At 32.6% G+C, this 15,086-nt stretch overlaps 1 protein-coding gene across 5 annotated transcripts in view; it reads left to right on the top strand.

The window, feature by feature from the left end:
* Positions 1-15,086, top strand: part of cyst (rho guanine nucleotide exchange factor 18 cysts) — a 153,262-nt gene that overhangs the window by 123,019 nt on the left and 15,157 nt on the right. For all 5 annotated transcript variants that reach the window (XM_074181205.1, XM_074181207.1, XM_074181203.1 and 2 more), the window contains 6 exons: positions 5,764-5,820; positions 6,943-7,186; positions 7,814-8,024; positions 10,342-10,883; positions 12,452-12,609; positions 12,777-12,886. In XM_074181205.1, the coding sequence (XP_074037306.1) occupies positions 5,764-5,820; positions 6,943-7,186; positions 7,814-8,024; positions 10,342-10,883; positions 12,452-12,609; positions 12,777-12,886 (1,322 nt within the window). The remainder of the gene's footprint in view (positions 1-5,763; positions 5,821-6,942; positions 7,187-7,813; positions 8,025-10,341; positions 10,884-12,451; positions 12,610-12,776; positions 12,887-15,086) is intronic.

The raw sequence follows: 15,086 nt of genomic DNA, 5'->3' as shown, positions 1-15,086 counted from the left end.
CAGGTATTCATTAACTATCTTCATCAAATTGTTATTTGCAGCGAAGAAATAAAAAGGTGATGGGAGATCAAATGTCCTTATAAAATGCTGTAACTTGAAGTAAAGGAAATATGTCATTTTAAGAAATATTTCATAGATAAATAGATAGACTTTATTGGCTTGAACACAGTGGTTTACAGCACGTCACATAGTACAAAAAATATTGAGAGACAATATGTAAAAATGTAAAAACGATCAGGTCATTCACAAAAACATTTTTTTATATACATTAAAAAGAATAATTCGAAAATTCTTCTACACTACAAAAACAATTTTTTAGGAGTAGACATTTCACATTAGCCTTAAAATGTATATCATTCAGGGAACCCACTTCTGAGCTGAAGTTTCAAATTGAGGGAATTTGACTTCGACTTATTTAGCCTGAAACGTTTTACTGCTATTTGGTTTGCTGATCTCGTGTCGTATTTATGAAGATCTGACGAAACAGTATAGTTTCCTTTATTTGAGTGTATTTCACAAAGGGTTTGATGTGTGTAAATGCATGGTAGTGTCATTATTTTCATGTGAGTAAAGAGGGAACGACAGTGATCTCTCAGTCCGACTCCAGCCAGAAGACTAATAGCTTTCTTCTGTGATCTGAAGATGTTTAGCGCATTGCTGGAATTTCCCCATAGAATGGTTCCATAGCTAATACTCGAGTGAAACAAAGAGAAATATATTTGCTTAAGTGATTCGGGACCTACAACATATCTCAATCTTCTTAAAAGAAATATTGTACTGGAAACCTCGCTGTTCAGTTTTTGAGTATGATAGTGCCAACTGAGAGTGTCATCGATTGTAATTCCAAGAAGTTTACAGTGTTCTCCTGATGTGTATTTATTGTTACTGGATCTAATCAGTTGTTGCGTTTTTTCACCATTTAGTTGTAGGGAGTTTGCAGAAAACCAATTTCTAGCAAGGTCAATCGAATTGTCAGAAAGAATTTTGAGGCTATAAAAATGTGACGAACTATTGATAAGTCACGTATCGTCAGCGAAAAGAATGGTGGCTGTATCCTGTAGCATATGCTGACAAATGTCATTTATGTAAAAGATAAAAAGCAAAGGACCAAGGACCGATCCCTGTGGAACCCCATGTTTCACTGTCCTTAGCTCGGATGTAGTATTTTTCATTTTGACCAGTAGTTGCCTATTTGTTAAATACGATGACATCAATTTGAGTGGTGTTCCTCCAACCCCATAATAAGATAACTTTTCTAACAGTAGGTCGTGTGACTACCCAGTCGAACGACTTGGACAAATCGCACATAGAAAGGATGGACAATGGACAATGTCCTCTACGACCTTCACTAGTGCCCTTATTGTAGATTTGTTTTGGCGGAAACCAAATTGAGTGTTGGCGAGGAAGTTATTCTTTTAATAATAATAATAAATATACTTTATTGTCTGAAGATACAATAATCTTATCGACAAAGTGTAGACATTCATAAAACTTGATATATCATGGTTCACATGTTTATTGTCAATAAAATATAGGACTATCAATTAATTTAATTTTCAATTGGTTGTAACTAGTATTAAGATAAATAAATTAAATAACACATATAACATATAACATACTGAGCTGATGTTAGACGTCAGTGAACACTGTCTCAAAAAATTCCGTAATACTATATAAAGCCAGATCCAGAAGAGAAGTTTTCAATTTTTTTCTGAACACAGCATATGTTTCAGAATGTTTTATTTCTGTTGGCAGATGATTGAATATTTTGGCAGCGTTATATATGCATGAATTTTTTATTAAATTTGTTTTTGGGATTGGAAGTTTTATGTCATTTCTCTGGCGGGTGATTCCATCAGCGAACTTGTAAAGTGTTTTGTTTTTATATACTAGACAGGCAGTTTCGAGAATGAACAATGAGGGCAGAGTTAACAACTTTTCAAAATAATGTGTTAACCTTTCTTTGAGCAAAATTTCTATAATTTTAGAAACCGTGTTAATTATTGAGATTGGGCAAAAGTTGTCCATAGTTTCAAGGTTTTTTTTTTTCGGTAAAGGCAAAACTCTTGAGATTTTGAATAAATCCGGGAAAATGCCATCTAAAAAACACTTATTTATTAGCGCAACCAATGGTTCAAGCAAAATGTCCGATGTTTTTTTGATAAGTAATGCATTTATTTCGAAAGCATCTTCGGAACTGTTTTTTTTTAGTTTACGTATAGCTGACAAGACCTCGTCTAGAGTAGTTGGGGCTAAGAAGAAACTTGATTTTGGAGATGGTAAATTTCTCAAAAGATCAGAAGTGTTGAGAGAGGAACTTGGTATTGTTTTTATAATATTTTCAGCAATTGTATTGAAGAATATATTGAATTCGTCTGGACTGAAAGATGAGTTGTCAATGTTTTTAGATTTTTTGTTCAATTCGAAATTAACGATGCGCCAGCTATCTTTCGATATATTTTTAGTGGGAAATAAAAAAAATCATAGGCATTTTTTTAGAGATAATAATGGAGTTTCTGTAATCCGCCTTCAATTTTCTGTATGTCGACCAGTTGTCAGGATCATTCATGCTGTTTGCGATTAACTTCACAGTTGACAGAATTATTCGCTTACTTACCAATTCATCATTGAACCAGTTTACAGGGGTCTATTTGGGTTGTACTTTTAGAGGGAAACATTTCTTTGTCACTTCACTGTATGTTTCTACGAGCCAGTTTGTTGATTTATTAACATCACTCAAGGATTCATGAAACATTTGCTAGTCAACCTGGGCTATAGAACTTCTGAATTTTTCTAATGCTTTGCTTGAGTAATGTCTTCTGAAAATTATATCTGTATTTTCTATAATCAAGGGTGTGATAATGAACTGGCACAAGTGGTCAGATAAACATGGATCATATACTCCCATTGTGCCACAATCAGGTATGATATCAGTTATAATGTTATCAATATAGTTATGAACAGAAGTTTATAAAGTATATACTATAGAAAGAAAGGTGAATCACTAGAAATAAATCATATCGGCAGATTGACGGGCACGAATGTTCTTTCATTTTTCAATAAGTGATTTTGAATCCAAACAATCGATTTTCATATTATTTACAATAAAAATTGGTTTATCGTGATGCTCTTTTAGTGCGACAGGTTGTCCTGATTTATTTACGTGTGAAAATTTATTTGTTGTCGGTAGAAATACGTAAGTGGAATACATTACAGTTTGGAGGGATAACAAATACCATTTCATATGATTTTTTTTGTTGAACGATAAAAATATTCATTAATAAAAAAGTGCTGTTATAGAAGGTGAGTCTTAACCAACGTTAACCAACATAATTTGATGGTCAATTCGTAGAAAAATTTAATGTTACAAGAATGTTAGATACTGAAATGTTTTCATATCTATCAATGAAAACTTGTCTAGTATACACTTTATCCAAGATAGGGTTGGCCAGTACAGATAAACATAACAGATACAAAGCTGGTCAAACTAGTAAAAAGTTGCTAATTTTTAAACTCCTCATTTCAAAACTGCATTCAAATACATTCTAAAATGGACAAATGTTTCCGAATTTGCAATGCTGGCCTGATTCATCTTGGACAGACAGTGGACTGAAAGATTTTCTATAAAAATTTAATTCCATATTCACTTCCTCCCGAAGACGACATCAAAAAATTGTTCTGTGTGTGTTCTGTGTCCAACTACATGTCAATTTAAAGTTTTTGATGACCTTTACAAACTTTAAACTCGGTTGTTTCAGAAGTTAATGCCTTTTTTAATTTGACACTTTTTGTACTTGTTCCCAACCTTAGACACAACCACCTCTCCTCCTACAATAAATCATGGAAAATAGAATGATTGAAATCATGCCAGAGTTGGCAGAAATGTCAATGATTCAGGAATTTGATTTGACTCACGATCGGAAGACCGTGGGTTCGATTCTTGCCTCGACCAGATATTTTTCTCGAGAAAATTTATCTGGTTGAAGCTGGGATGATTCTGCAACCGTGTTAAGAATCACACGTTTAAAGGTAAGACCTCGTTAGTCCTTAGCTCGCACAAGTTTCTCAACTTCTGAGAGTTGTCGTTCTTATGGGGGCGACAGCTGATTAACGGAAATTAATTCCAGGAACTGTAAAAAAATTCTTAAGGGTTTTTATCTATCTTTTTTGGGGATGCTCACGTTACACAATCCGAAAAATATGTGTACTGTAGAAAGAGCAAGGTTTTTAGTTCACCCCGATAAACAATTTTCAAAGTATTTTTCACAAAGAAAACTTTCTATTTATCAGTAACTTATCGTATTTTATGATTTCGCCTATCAAAAAAATAACTGAGAAATTATACAAGTACTTAACGTTTTGAAGGCTAAAATCTGCCTCCATCTTCATAATTGGAAACATTTAGGGATATTTGCAGGTTTTTCTCCGCCGATTCGCTTCAATTCATTCCTAAACTTCTCCGACAAATGTCAAAAGTACTCCATAAGCGAATCTACTTTATAATTGAGCATAATGTAAGTTATGCCAAGTTAATGAATTAGGAACATAGAGTTGACATAAGCTTCAAACTCGGATATTGACTATGCTCTTTCCAGTCAAACTTGTTGAAACGCAACAGTTAAATTCATTTAGGAATGTATTCATCTATTTTCATATTTATTGTTTTAGTTTTTCAGTGCAGAAATACAGTTTTATTTGATTGAACCACAAAACGAGTTGGCTCTTTGTGTCTTTAGTTTCTTTTAATATGATTAAAAATTTGATATAAGGATGTATGAACCTCTGAGGAAGCTAGCCACTCGCGACAGCGAAACGTGAGGAAGAAATTCCAAAAATCCACAGCCTTCAAACTTAGAAATTAGTGACACTTTCATGGCAGAGTTGGGTACGTGGAAATATGTATATGTCAATTTTGAAAGAGCGTAGCGGAATTCTGTATGTACTGAGAAGCTGGAGTTGCAAATTTTCACCAGGGGATATAACACCAGCATATATATGTCAAGTTTACCTTAGCAATTTCATTTATATATAAATTGAATAGAACCAGGGTCCAAGGCAGAGCACTGGAGAACACCAGTATCAATTTGAAAAGTTGAAGAAGATTGAGATTACTGTTGAAGTACTTGCACCTCCAACCTTAATGTATTCCAAGTAGTAATAGGTACATTTTACCGAAAGCCATTCAAAATGTGTTTGATTTATTAATATTTGGGTGTATGGCTAATATGTTGCCTCTTCCCTGCCCCTCCCTTCTAGGAGGAGCCAGCTATGCTACTCGCCGTGGCGAAGGGTGGCAACAAAGCTCGGAGTGAAGTAAGTTCCTGTCCTAACCTCACTTCCCAGCATTATTACTGTTTTTTAAATATTTTCACATCTGTTCTAGTTTCTTTTAGCGGTACGCCATTATATTGAATAACCATTCTTCAGTACCAGTTAGCTCTCCTTTATTTTGGCGGTATTTATTTCAGTATAGAAGGTTTTAAGAAGATTCTTAGAAGTACGTTTTTTATAATTTTCGTTTATTCGTTTCATGCGAAAGCTTCACATGCTATTTGCTTTCGAGCATGCCTTTTTCTCTGTTCTCCTCTACTCAATCGCAAGTCACACCCACCACATACAGTGTATATCACATTACCCGAACGTTTTGTTTTGTTCTTTCGATTTTTGTGTTTGTTCATTTGTTTTCAGTTGGCCTTCGCTTGTATGGGCCAGAGCCAAATAGCTTTTTGAAATCGGTCAGCTAATTTCCTTTTTGCTTTTCAGCCAAATACTTTGTGATGATAAAGATAATGACTCCCATGGACACCATGATTCTGCAAGGTAATGTACCCTCAGGCTTTGGAATCAGCATAAATTCATTAAAATAGACGTGATATTGAAAATAATCAGACAATGAGTAAAATACAAATAGTGAAGAAAAAATACTTCTAAACTCGGGAATCCATAAAAAAGTTATGAGCATTCCTCTTCGTTCATCAGTCTGTTATGAATATGATAAACCCAAACCACATGCTCCTCCATGGACGGAACGTCAGATTTGTTATCAAAAAAGGGTCATATTTTTGTTAGATTTAATTGTTCTGCATGTATGGATTAATTTGGTTTACCTTTTTTCATTAAATTGTTGAACTTATAATTTATTTTTTCTAAAAATATTAGAAAATAGAAAGTTCTGACTACATTGAAATTAAAATTTTTCGTCAATATTGTTACGTTTTTATCCGTGGGTTGAGCAATAATTGACTACACTGAATAATCAAACTTAACTTTATTTCACTTTGAATACAACAAACAGTTAAACTAAAACTTCAACTATTATTTGAATGTCTATCGCCTTACTAAATCATTTCGCGTACCGCACTGTAATGTCCACTTGACATTGTCGATATCCTCGTCGCTAGCCTTTAAATATCATAATCGAATGCCGTAGACATTTTACCGAAATTCCGTCGAAATCGGTAGCATTGTTCTCGCTGCTTCTAGAGTGGCGGGGAATATTCGTACATTCGCGCGCTCTTACCTACGTCACGTTTGACTTATGGTTACCAGTGGCAGCCGGCGTTATTTTCTTTCGGGCATGATTTACAACAATATGTTTAGGAACATCGCTGGCCAGGCTAAGTTTCCTGGGCGGTAAATTGATGTGGTTTTCAAGTCTCATGAGTCAATTCTATCAGGAGTTTCAAGTATTTTATTGACAATACCCCATTAGATTTCTCAAGGATCTGGAAAATAATTGGCAGCGGAGAGTCTCTAACAAGCCCAATCATCATGAAATCTACTCTACGGGGGGCAATGCAAAATTTGAGACAATCAGACTTTTTCTTGGGTTCCCGGATTTACGTGTTTTTCAATTTATTTACAATTACATTTTTCAAAATTAGTACTGATGTCCAATGACCAATTCTGTTTTGCAGCGTTTTAATTATATTTCATTTTCAGCTTTCCCGATGATGTTCCAATAATTCCTTTGGAATTTTTGTCCGATTCCCCCTTGACGGCAGCAGATCTGTGTTCCGATCCTAGTTTAGGTTTACATGAATCTGAACCGGATTCGTGGTCGCCTTATGTGGGCAAGGAAATATCTAGGAAGTTGAAGGAGAAGGAAGTGAAACGTCAAGAACATATTTATGAATTCGTTTTGACTGAGAAGCATCATTGTATGACTTTGTTGGTTATGCAGAAGGTTAGATATTCACTATTGAATGGTTTAATGTCATACATATTGGTTGTTTCTAAAGTTTTATCCGTTTTAATGTCATGTGTTTTTGTAGCTCCGTATCTCAATAAAAATGTATTGTACTGAGTTGTGTTATATACTTATCGATATCGATGAAAGCCTGAATCTCAAACTTTAGCTGAAAATATATTGACGATCAAATTTAATGATTGTCCTATACTAGTTTATTAAATGTGAAATAAGACGTATTAAAGTTTATGTAATTTTTTTTTATTAAAAAAAAAGGCTATTCCCGGAAACCCGAATTGCAACAGTCTTTGAATGTATGAGAACAGTGTTGTAGTGCTGGTGTTTGGGAATAGTGTTCTTGTTTTGGATTTATTCCACCCCAGTTTCCAGTTATAACTTTCATGTTTTTCAATTATCCAAAATGAGAGGTATACTGTAAGATTTCCAATATTGAATGATTAATTTCTTGTTCTCTTATTTAGTAGCAACAAGTGTATAGTCAAAAAGTTATGGTTCTATGATTATTCCAATAAACTTATCTGACTTCTATCGTTCAGTTGTAGTAGTTCAATGTCATCAATGAAAAATTCTAGTACCTAGATATACTATCTTGAAATTTTGTAGGTATTCGTAGACGGTTTACAAAAATATTTTCAACTGGGCCCCAGTTTGGAAAGGATGTTTCCAAGACTTAACGATCTGACTGAACTACATTTAGGATTATTATCAAGACTTAGGCAAAGGCAGAGGGAGAATCCTGTCGTAACTTCGATCGCTGATATTCTTTTGGAACAGTTCTCAAATCACCATGCGACTAAATTGAAATCTGCTTACGGTGAGTTAAGTAAAATTCTTCTTGAAATATGAACTTATCAGGAGAGAAATTTCAATTTTGGTCCATTGCTCGATGCAGTAATTATTTCACTTGTGTTTCTAGAGGACACAAAAGTCAATTAAATTCATCTAGGATTCCAGATAAACGTCTATTGGTACATTCAAAGTTAATGGTGGAAGTGAATCTAAGAGGATTCTGAAGAAAAGCTAGTGTTTTGGGGGTATTTTTTTCTTGGTTCACGATTCTCAAAAGAAAATATTAGTTGATGTATAGAGAATCCCACCTCTTTGTGACAAGATAGATCATTTTAATTGTGAATATTACTGGAGTTTTATCCCAACACCAAACCGTTATTTAAACACCTTGACACGTCCATAATATTTGGCACCGCGGTCCTTACATTGAATTTCGTAATTCGAAATTAAATGTAAGAACTGTGATGCAGAAAATTATGGACACACTGAAAGATCTATTAAACTGAAATATAAGAAACACTTAGCACACCTAAAATATGGAAGACCTGAAAAATCAGCAGTCGTCCATATTTTGCAACAAAACCATTCCATAAACTTTAGTTCATTAAGATTAGTTAAATAAGTTAACAACAGGCATCTAGATCCCTACCAGAGTGTAGAAATAAATAAACATAATAATATGTGTGATTGATGACTTGTTTATTATGTGGTAATTCATGATCACTTTAATGAAATGAATAAAAACAATTTTGTTTAATTACCACTAGTTAATTTTATTTATACGACCGGTTTCGGGTTAAACCCCATTATCAAGTATAAAACTGAAACGTGAAGTTTGAAAACTCCGTTATATCGGGAGTTTTCAGGTAAGATGTAAGAACAGGTAGTTGTACAAACCAGGGTGCCAACTTTGAAATTTAACACTGAAGATTGTAGAAGTTGTCAAACTTACAAATTCAAGAGTAGAGACCTACATAACTACATACCCCTAAACAAGCAACTCGAGTTATGTAGGTCTCCACTCTTGAATTTATAAGATCAACAACTCCTATACTCTTTGAATTTCAAGGTTGGCTCCCTGGTTCATACAACTACCTGTCGTTCAACTACCTTTTCTTACATCTTACCTGTAAACTCTTACAATAATATTAAGGATTTTAAAATCTCCTTTTGGAGATTTTAATGGGAGTTTTAATGGGAAAGAAAGTTTTTGGCTTTCTACTACTCCATCGTGATACAAAAAAAGGGGATGAGGGAATCTTCCAAAGAAAGGAAGGAAGTAATCAATTTGAAAATAAGTAAATCTATACATGGATGTGTAGATCATGCAAAGAAGTAACTTTCAGACACAAACTGAAAGAGTTTTAATCTTTTGCTGTGAAGTTGATGAAGTATTCGTAACTTCTCAAAATTCTTACTTCCTGTCATTAATATCGATAATTAAATTGTTGCTATCTTTTTCTGCAAGTAATGATCAAATATAGATTGTCAAATATTATTTTGATCTGGGTCTCTAGAGGCATGATCATGAAATTTCATTCATATGAATTTAGTGCTGTGCTTATTCAAGTATTGACTATTTGGTTATGTTGATTGTTTTCAATATTTACAAATATAAATGTTTTAAAAATATCTTCTGGCAAATGTGAAAAAATGAGACTAAAATATATGGTTTTCTTTGCAATTTCAGGGGTGTGAAGTTTCTGATTTTCTAAATAATCCTAATGATAAACATTATCGAATTAGTTGAAGTGCAATTACAAATGTATTTTTATAGAAGAACATGAATCATAAGTTTCTATTCAGTGTTCATAAGCATTATGTTATAGTTAATTTTTTGAATAATTTTTTTTTCACTGCTATAAACTTTGTAAGTTTCTTGGGAAAATAAATCGTTATAATTATCATTGTATAATTAAAATCTGTCAAGTTTTTTTTGGGAATTTTATGGTGAAATGTTTTAAATTCAATACAATCGATAGGATACTCATTCAACTCATGTATTTATACAGGAGACATAAATTATTTGTGCTGAAATGCTGAATGAGAGTGGAGCTTCTATTTGTTTCTCTGGTATTTGATAGATACGTCTCAGATATCTGTCAGGGCAACACAACTTTCATTTTTCTGGTCTACATGTATCAGTCACTGATATAAACTTGAGATAATTAAAAACCTATACAACCATTCCGCACATGGGCACTGTTGTTACCACAATTCATCACAATTACGATATGGTCACCCCTACCTCACCACATATTTATAATGTGGTAGTGTTTGCTCTTAATAAATTCTGTTAAAATTTTATTAGCTAAACCGTTTCATACCATCTATATTTCCAGGCGAGTTTTGTAGCAGGCATAGAGACGCGGTAGAAATCTATAAGTACTACCTCCAAAATGACCAGCGTTTCGGCGAGTTCGTTAGACATTGTCAGACTAATCCCTTGCTTAAAAAGAAAGGCATACCAGAATGCATTTTATTCGTAACGCAACGACTGACGAAGTACCCATTGCTCATCGAGCCGCTGATAAAAACCAGCAAGGAAAATAGACAAGAGCAAGAGGCCTTGCAGAAGGCTCTCGCCTTGGTCAAGGAGGTTCTGGTGGACGTCGATGCCAGGGTAGCCGAAAAAGAGAAAGAAGATAGGAAGTTAGAGATATACAATAGAATCGATGCCAAATCTTACACGGTCCACAGAGGAAACAAATTCAAGAAGTCGGATATTTTGCAAGGCAATCGGTCTTTGAAGTTTGAAGGAGTTGCCATGCTGATGCAAGGGAGGGGGAAGATGCAGGTTGTCTTGGTCATCGTTCTTTCGGATGTGTTATTTTTTCTGCAAGAGAATTCGCATAAGTATTCGTTTTTCACTCCTGACAATAAGGTGAGTGAAATGGCCGATCTCGAGTAATAATTGTTTTCCTCCATTTGTGCACCAAAGGAAAAATGCAATGTATCACTAAAACTAAGGTTTTCACTATAAACTTCTGAAATTCAACCTAGATTCTGAAAGCTTTCTTTTTAATATGTTTATGTTGTAAAAATTACCATGTATTTATGCACGTACATATGACATTTATGTCAACTCCATTATTAATTTTCTGTGTACTATCTGGATAAAAAGTGATTTCTGTGTAATTCGATGTTCATAATCAAAATTAGGTACGAATATATTTTTTCTTTTCCTTGAATACGGAAGAAAGTTCCGTCCATGATCTATACATCTTTGTGGATAGTTTTTATTAGTGATATGATCTCATATCTGCCCCTTTTCTGAAATTTATCTAATCAGAAATAGCTAAACTCATTATGAAATCAGTTAATATGTTTAAATCAATAAGTTATTCAAAAGAAATTGCAAAATTTTGTTGCTTCCTATCTTTACAGAAGTTTTGAAAATACCCATGCACAAAAGCTTTTCACAATATTCAGAAAAAAAATAATTTATTCGTGATAATATGGCTTTCAGAGGTTTACGAATACTGAGTTTTTAGCTTTAGATTTACTTACTAACAAGCAGTTGAAAATAGATTTAGATTAAGTGTAGACTTTTGTCATTGAATCTGTGTAAAGTTTGATACAGTTTAACATTCCAGTTGAAATATTGAAACAAATTGGCAACAGAGATGATGTATTCATCTGTTTTCAAAATAATTCATTTGGAATAAAACAATTTATATACATTAGCTAATTCAAATTACAGATGAGGAGTTTCATGTGGCGTACCTCAAAAGTCTATTCTTGGGCTTATGTTTTTTGTCTTTTACATAAATTCTTATTCATAATAAAATTTGAATTCTGACCAACTGGTCTCTTTTGATACAAAAATTTGTATAAGAGAAATGAAAAATAAAATGGAAAGTGGTCTCTGTACCATCTCATTGTGGCCGAGTTGAAATATTTCCTATCATAAAAATATATAAAAATTATTTAATTCTGTTCTATTAATTCAAAACTTCTATATTTGATGTTGAAATATTACCACAAAATCAACTTTTAAACAATTGGAAACATTATGAAATGATGCAGTAACATATATTTATCACTTGTCATTCCTAGTACCAACAACCGTAATGCTGAACATTGATTTATCTTTCAAAAACAAGTAACATTTTTTCTATTTTTTTCTGAATACAATAATTGTCACAAAATTCAAAAAAAAAGAATTACATATAAAAATTAATAACTAATTTGATGAAGAAGAAACATATTTCGTTGAAAACATCAAATAAAAAACTTGAAGCGATCATCAAATGAAAAATTGAAGTTCCACTGGGTATCAGTTATTTTTTCATCGTCTTTCCTCTTTTATTATCTCTGAACATTTTTTATGGGATTATTTAAGTTGTAATTATACAATCTTTGCATATATTACTTTGTTTGTAAATATACATACATTGAAAAATATTGTTTATGCATAACATTATTGTTGATAATAAAACAATATTTCAGGCTGGTGTGGTATCTTTACAAAAACTATTAGTGAGAGAAAAAGCTGGACAAGATTCCAGGGGCATTTACCTGATATCTTCAAATCCCGCAGATCCCGAGATGTTTGAATTGAAGGTTCATAAACCAAAAGACAAACAGCAGTGGATTCAAGCAATAAGGTACGCATCATGGTAAATTTATTTTGACATGAACTCTGTTTATTCAAAACACTTGAAAAAAACAAATGAATAAATTCCATTGTCTTGAGTTTTGAATACACGAAGATTTATTTTTTCTAACAATATCAAACAAACAATTATTATTTCACATCCCAATTTCATTCCAGAGAAGCCGTTCAATCGTGCCCAGAAGATGAAGAAGACATCTTTGTTTCTAGTTCGGAAGAAAAACAAAGTATCCTCAACGCCAAACAAAACCAAGTTCGTCACCTCATAGGTAAGTTGATTCTTTAAATTTTTCATTGATATAAATGAAAATGGCATATGTCGGTTACTTATAACAATCAATGAAATTTTGTTTGTCGTACAATACAAATTTGAATCGAAGGTTAAACAGAAAAATAACTCAAAATACCTTGTCATTATCTGAGACATCTTTATGTTTCAGATAAGTATCAGAAATAAAAAATAGGAAGGAATAACTATTGCAAGCATATTTCGTTGAAAACATCAAATAAAAAACTTGAAGCGATCATCAAATGAAAAATTGAAGTGATCTTCATATTGAGTTTATATTCATATTATCTGATTTCCTTCGTCACATTTGTTTCACAAGTTATATAACAAAAAAAAATGCATAAATTGAATTAAAGAAATATGAAATTAATTCAGGAAATAATGTCTCAAAAAGATTTTCAAAAAAACGTCCCAGAAAATCTTACACTATTTCATCCACAAAAGTTGATGTAACGATAAGAGTAAAAATTATTCTTCAGCAGTTTCATGTTTTTGTGTCTCTATGTATTTTTTTTTAATTTATTTCACAGATGTTTGATCCATTTTTTCCATTTTTTGTCAATAATAGAAATTGGCTTGAAAAGTTTTATAAAGGTCAATTGTGGGTGATAAAGAAAAATGATTTTGTATGGGTAACCGATATCACTATCAATTTCCTCTGTATAAATAAAACGCATGTGATCATGTCTTTTATCAAGTATTCTTTCCTATCCAATCTTTAACCATAATTTTGGTATCATCTGTTAGTGTAAATATATTTGTGTTGCTCTTTGTTTTTGGACAGAAACAGATTCGGACATCGAAGGTAACTTCATACTGAGAAAAAATGCATGACTTGTAGCATTGTAGATCATTTGATTTTGTGTCGTGAATGGGGAATTATTTTATTGTATTCAAATGGGTTTTCTAAATGAAGTTTCGAAGAACAAATTTTCATAACATATATACAAACTACAAGTGGGAATCTGTTTGAAAGAAAACAGAATTTTGTAATCGTGTTTTTTTTTTGTTATGTTACAATTGTCACAAAATGAGTCAAGTAATATCCTCCTCCACAGAAATGATCTAAAATGATATATTTGATGTGCTGAAACTTTTATACTTTTTCATCCATGATCATTCATCTTTACATCTTGCTGAACTCAGACAGAGGGTGGTGTGGGTAAAAACTGGACGTTGTAATTGTAGCATTTATTTTCAACTCATGAGTTCACTTTGCACATAAATACATATAAAAAAAATCACCGATTATCGGTATTCTTCATATAATGAGAAATCATATTGAATGCAAATATTTGATGAACATATATTATAATGTCATACTCAAAGTCAAAAGTAATTTATTCATCACTGTAAACTCCCATACAGATATAAAAAAGTTTAGAAAAGTTTGTTGTATTTGTATATTCTTGATTAAAATATTTAATTTCACTTCAGAATATATCTATCAAATGTATTTCTAAATTTCCATACTTAGAACCAACTGAAAATTTATATAAACCAATAATGTTATCAAATTTGGATTCACTTTATAAATTGGCAATTTATTTCTTCCTTTGCCTCACCGTTACAAATGAAAATACAGCAGTTTCAAAGTCACTGAAAATGTTTTCATTCATAAGGGGCCTCCAAGTATTACGTAAGCACTATAGGGGGCGGGGATCTTTGCTTTGCTTATTTTTGATGACGTGGGGGCGGGGGGGTCTAGATGATGATTACGTCAGCAGTAGTTATGTTCGAGGCGCTTCTCGAATTTGAATTTTTTACACTCCATTTAGTGATATGTGTACTTGTTAGGTACACTGATTTTACCAATGGGAATGAAAACTTACTGCAATTAAACCAATTTTTGTTCAACTGGTGTATCAATTGAAATAGGTGAGTTGGGCGTTTTGCTTAAAATCTATAAGCTTAGTGCAGAGTTTCTACAACTAACGACATCATACAAAGAAGTTGTATTACGTTCCGACAAATTGTAAAATAGTATCATAATTAACAAACTTAAAAACGGATTTTCCATTATTTTTATGTACGATGCTTAAACAAACATGTGTTTCATGAGGATCAAACAGAATTCAATGAATGACTAGAAGCTAATTTCTTCCTACAATCTCTGCATGTACGGGTAACTGCATGAAAAGCCTTCCAGTATTGGATATTATCATTATTAATGTGTTCCA

The sequence above is a fragment of the Leptinotarsa decemlineata genome, unplaced genomic scaffold, assembly GCF_025532065.1.
Source record: "Leptinotarsa decemlineata unplaced genomic scaffold, Ldec_3_MD MMD2_tig00026307_RagTag_RagTag, whole genome shotgun sequence".
NCBI lineage: Eukaryota > Metazoa > Arthropoda > Insecta > Coleoptera > Chrysomelidae > Leptinotarsa > Leptinotarsa decemlineata.
This window is presented reverse-complemented; position numbering and strand designations above follow the sequence as displayed.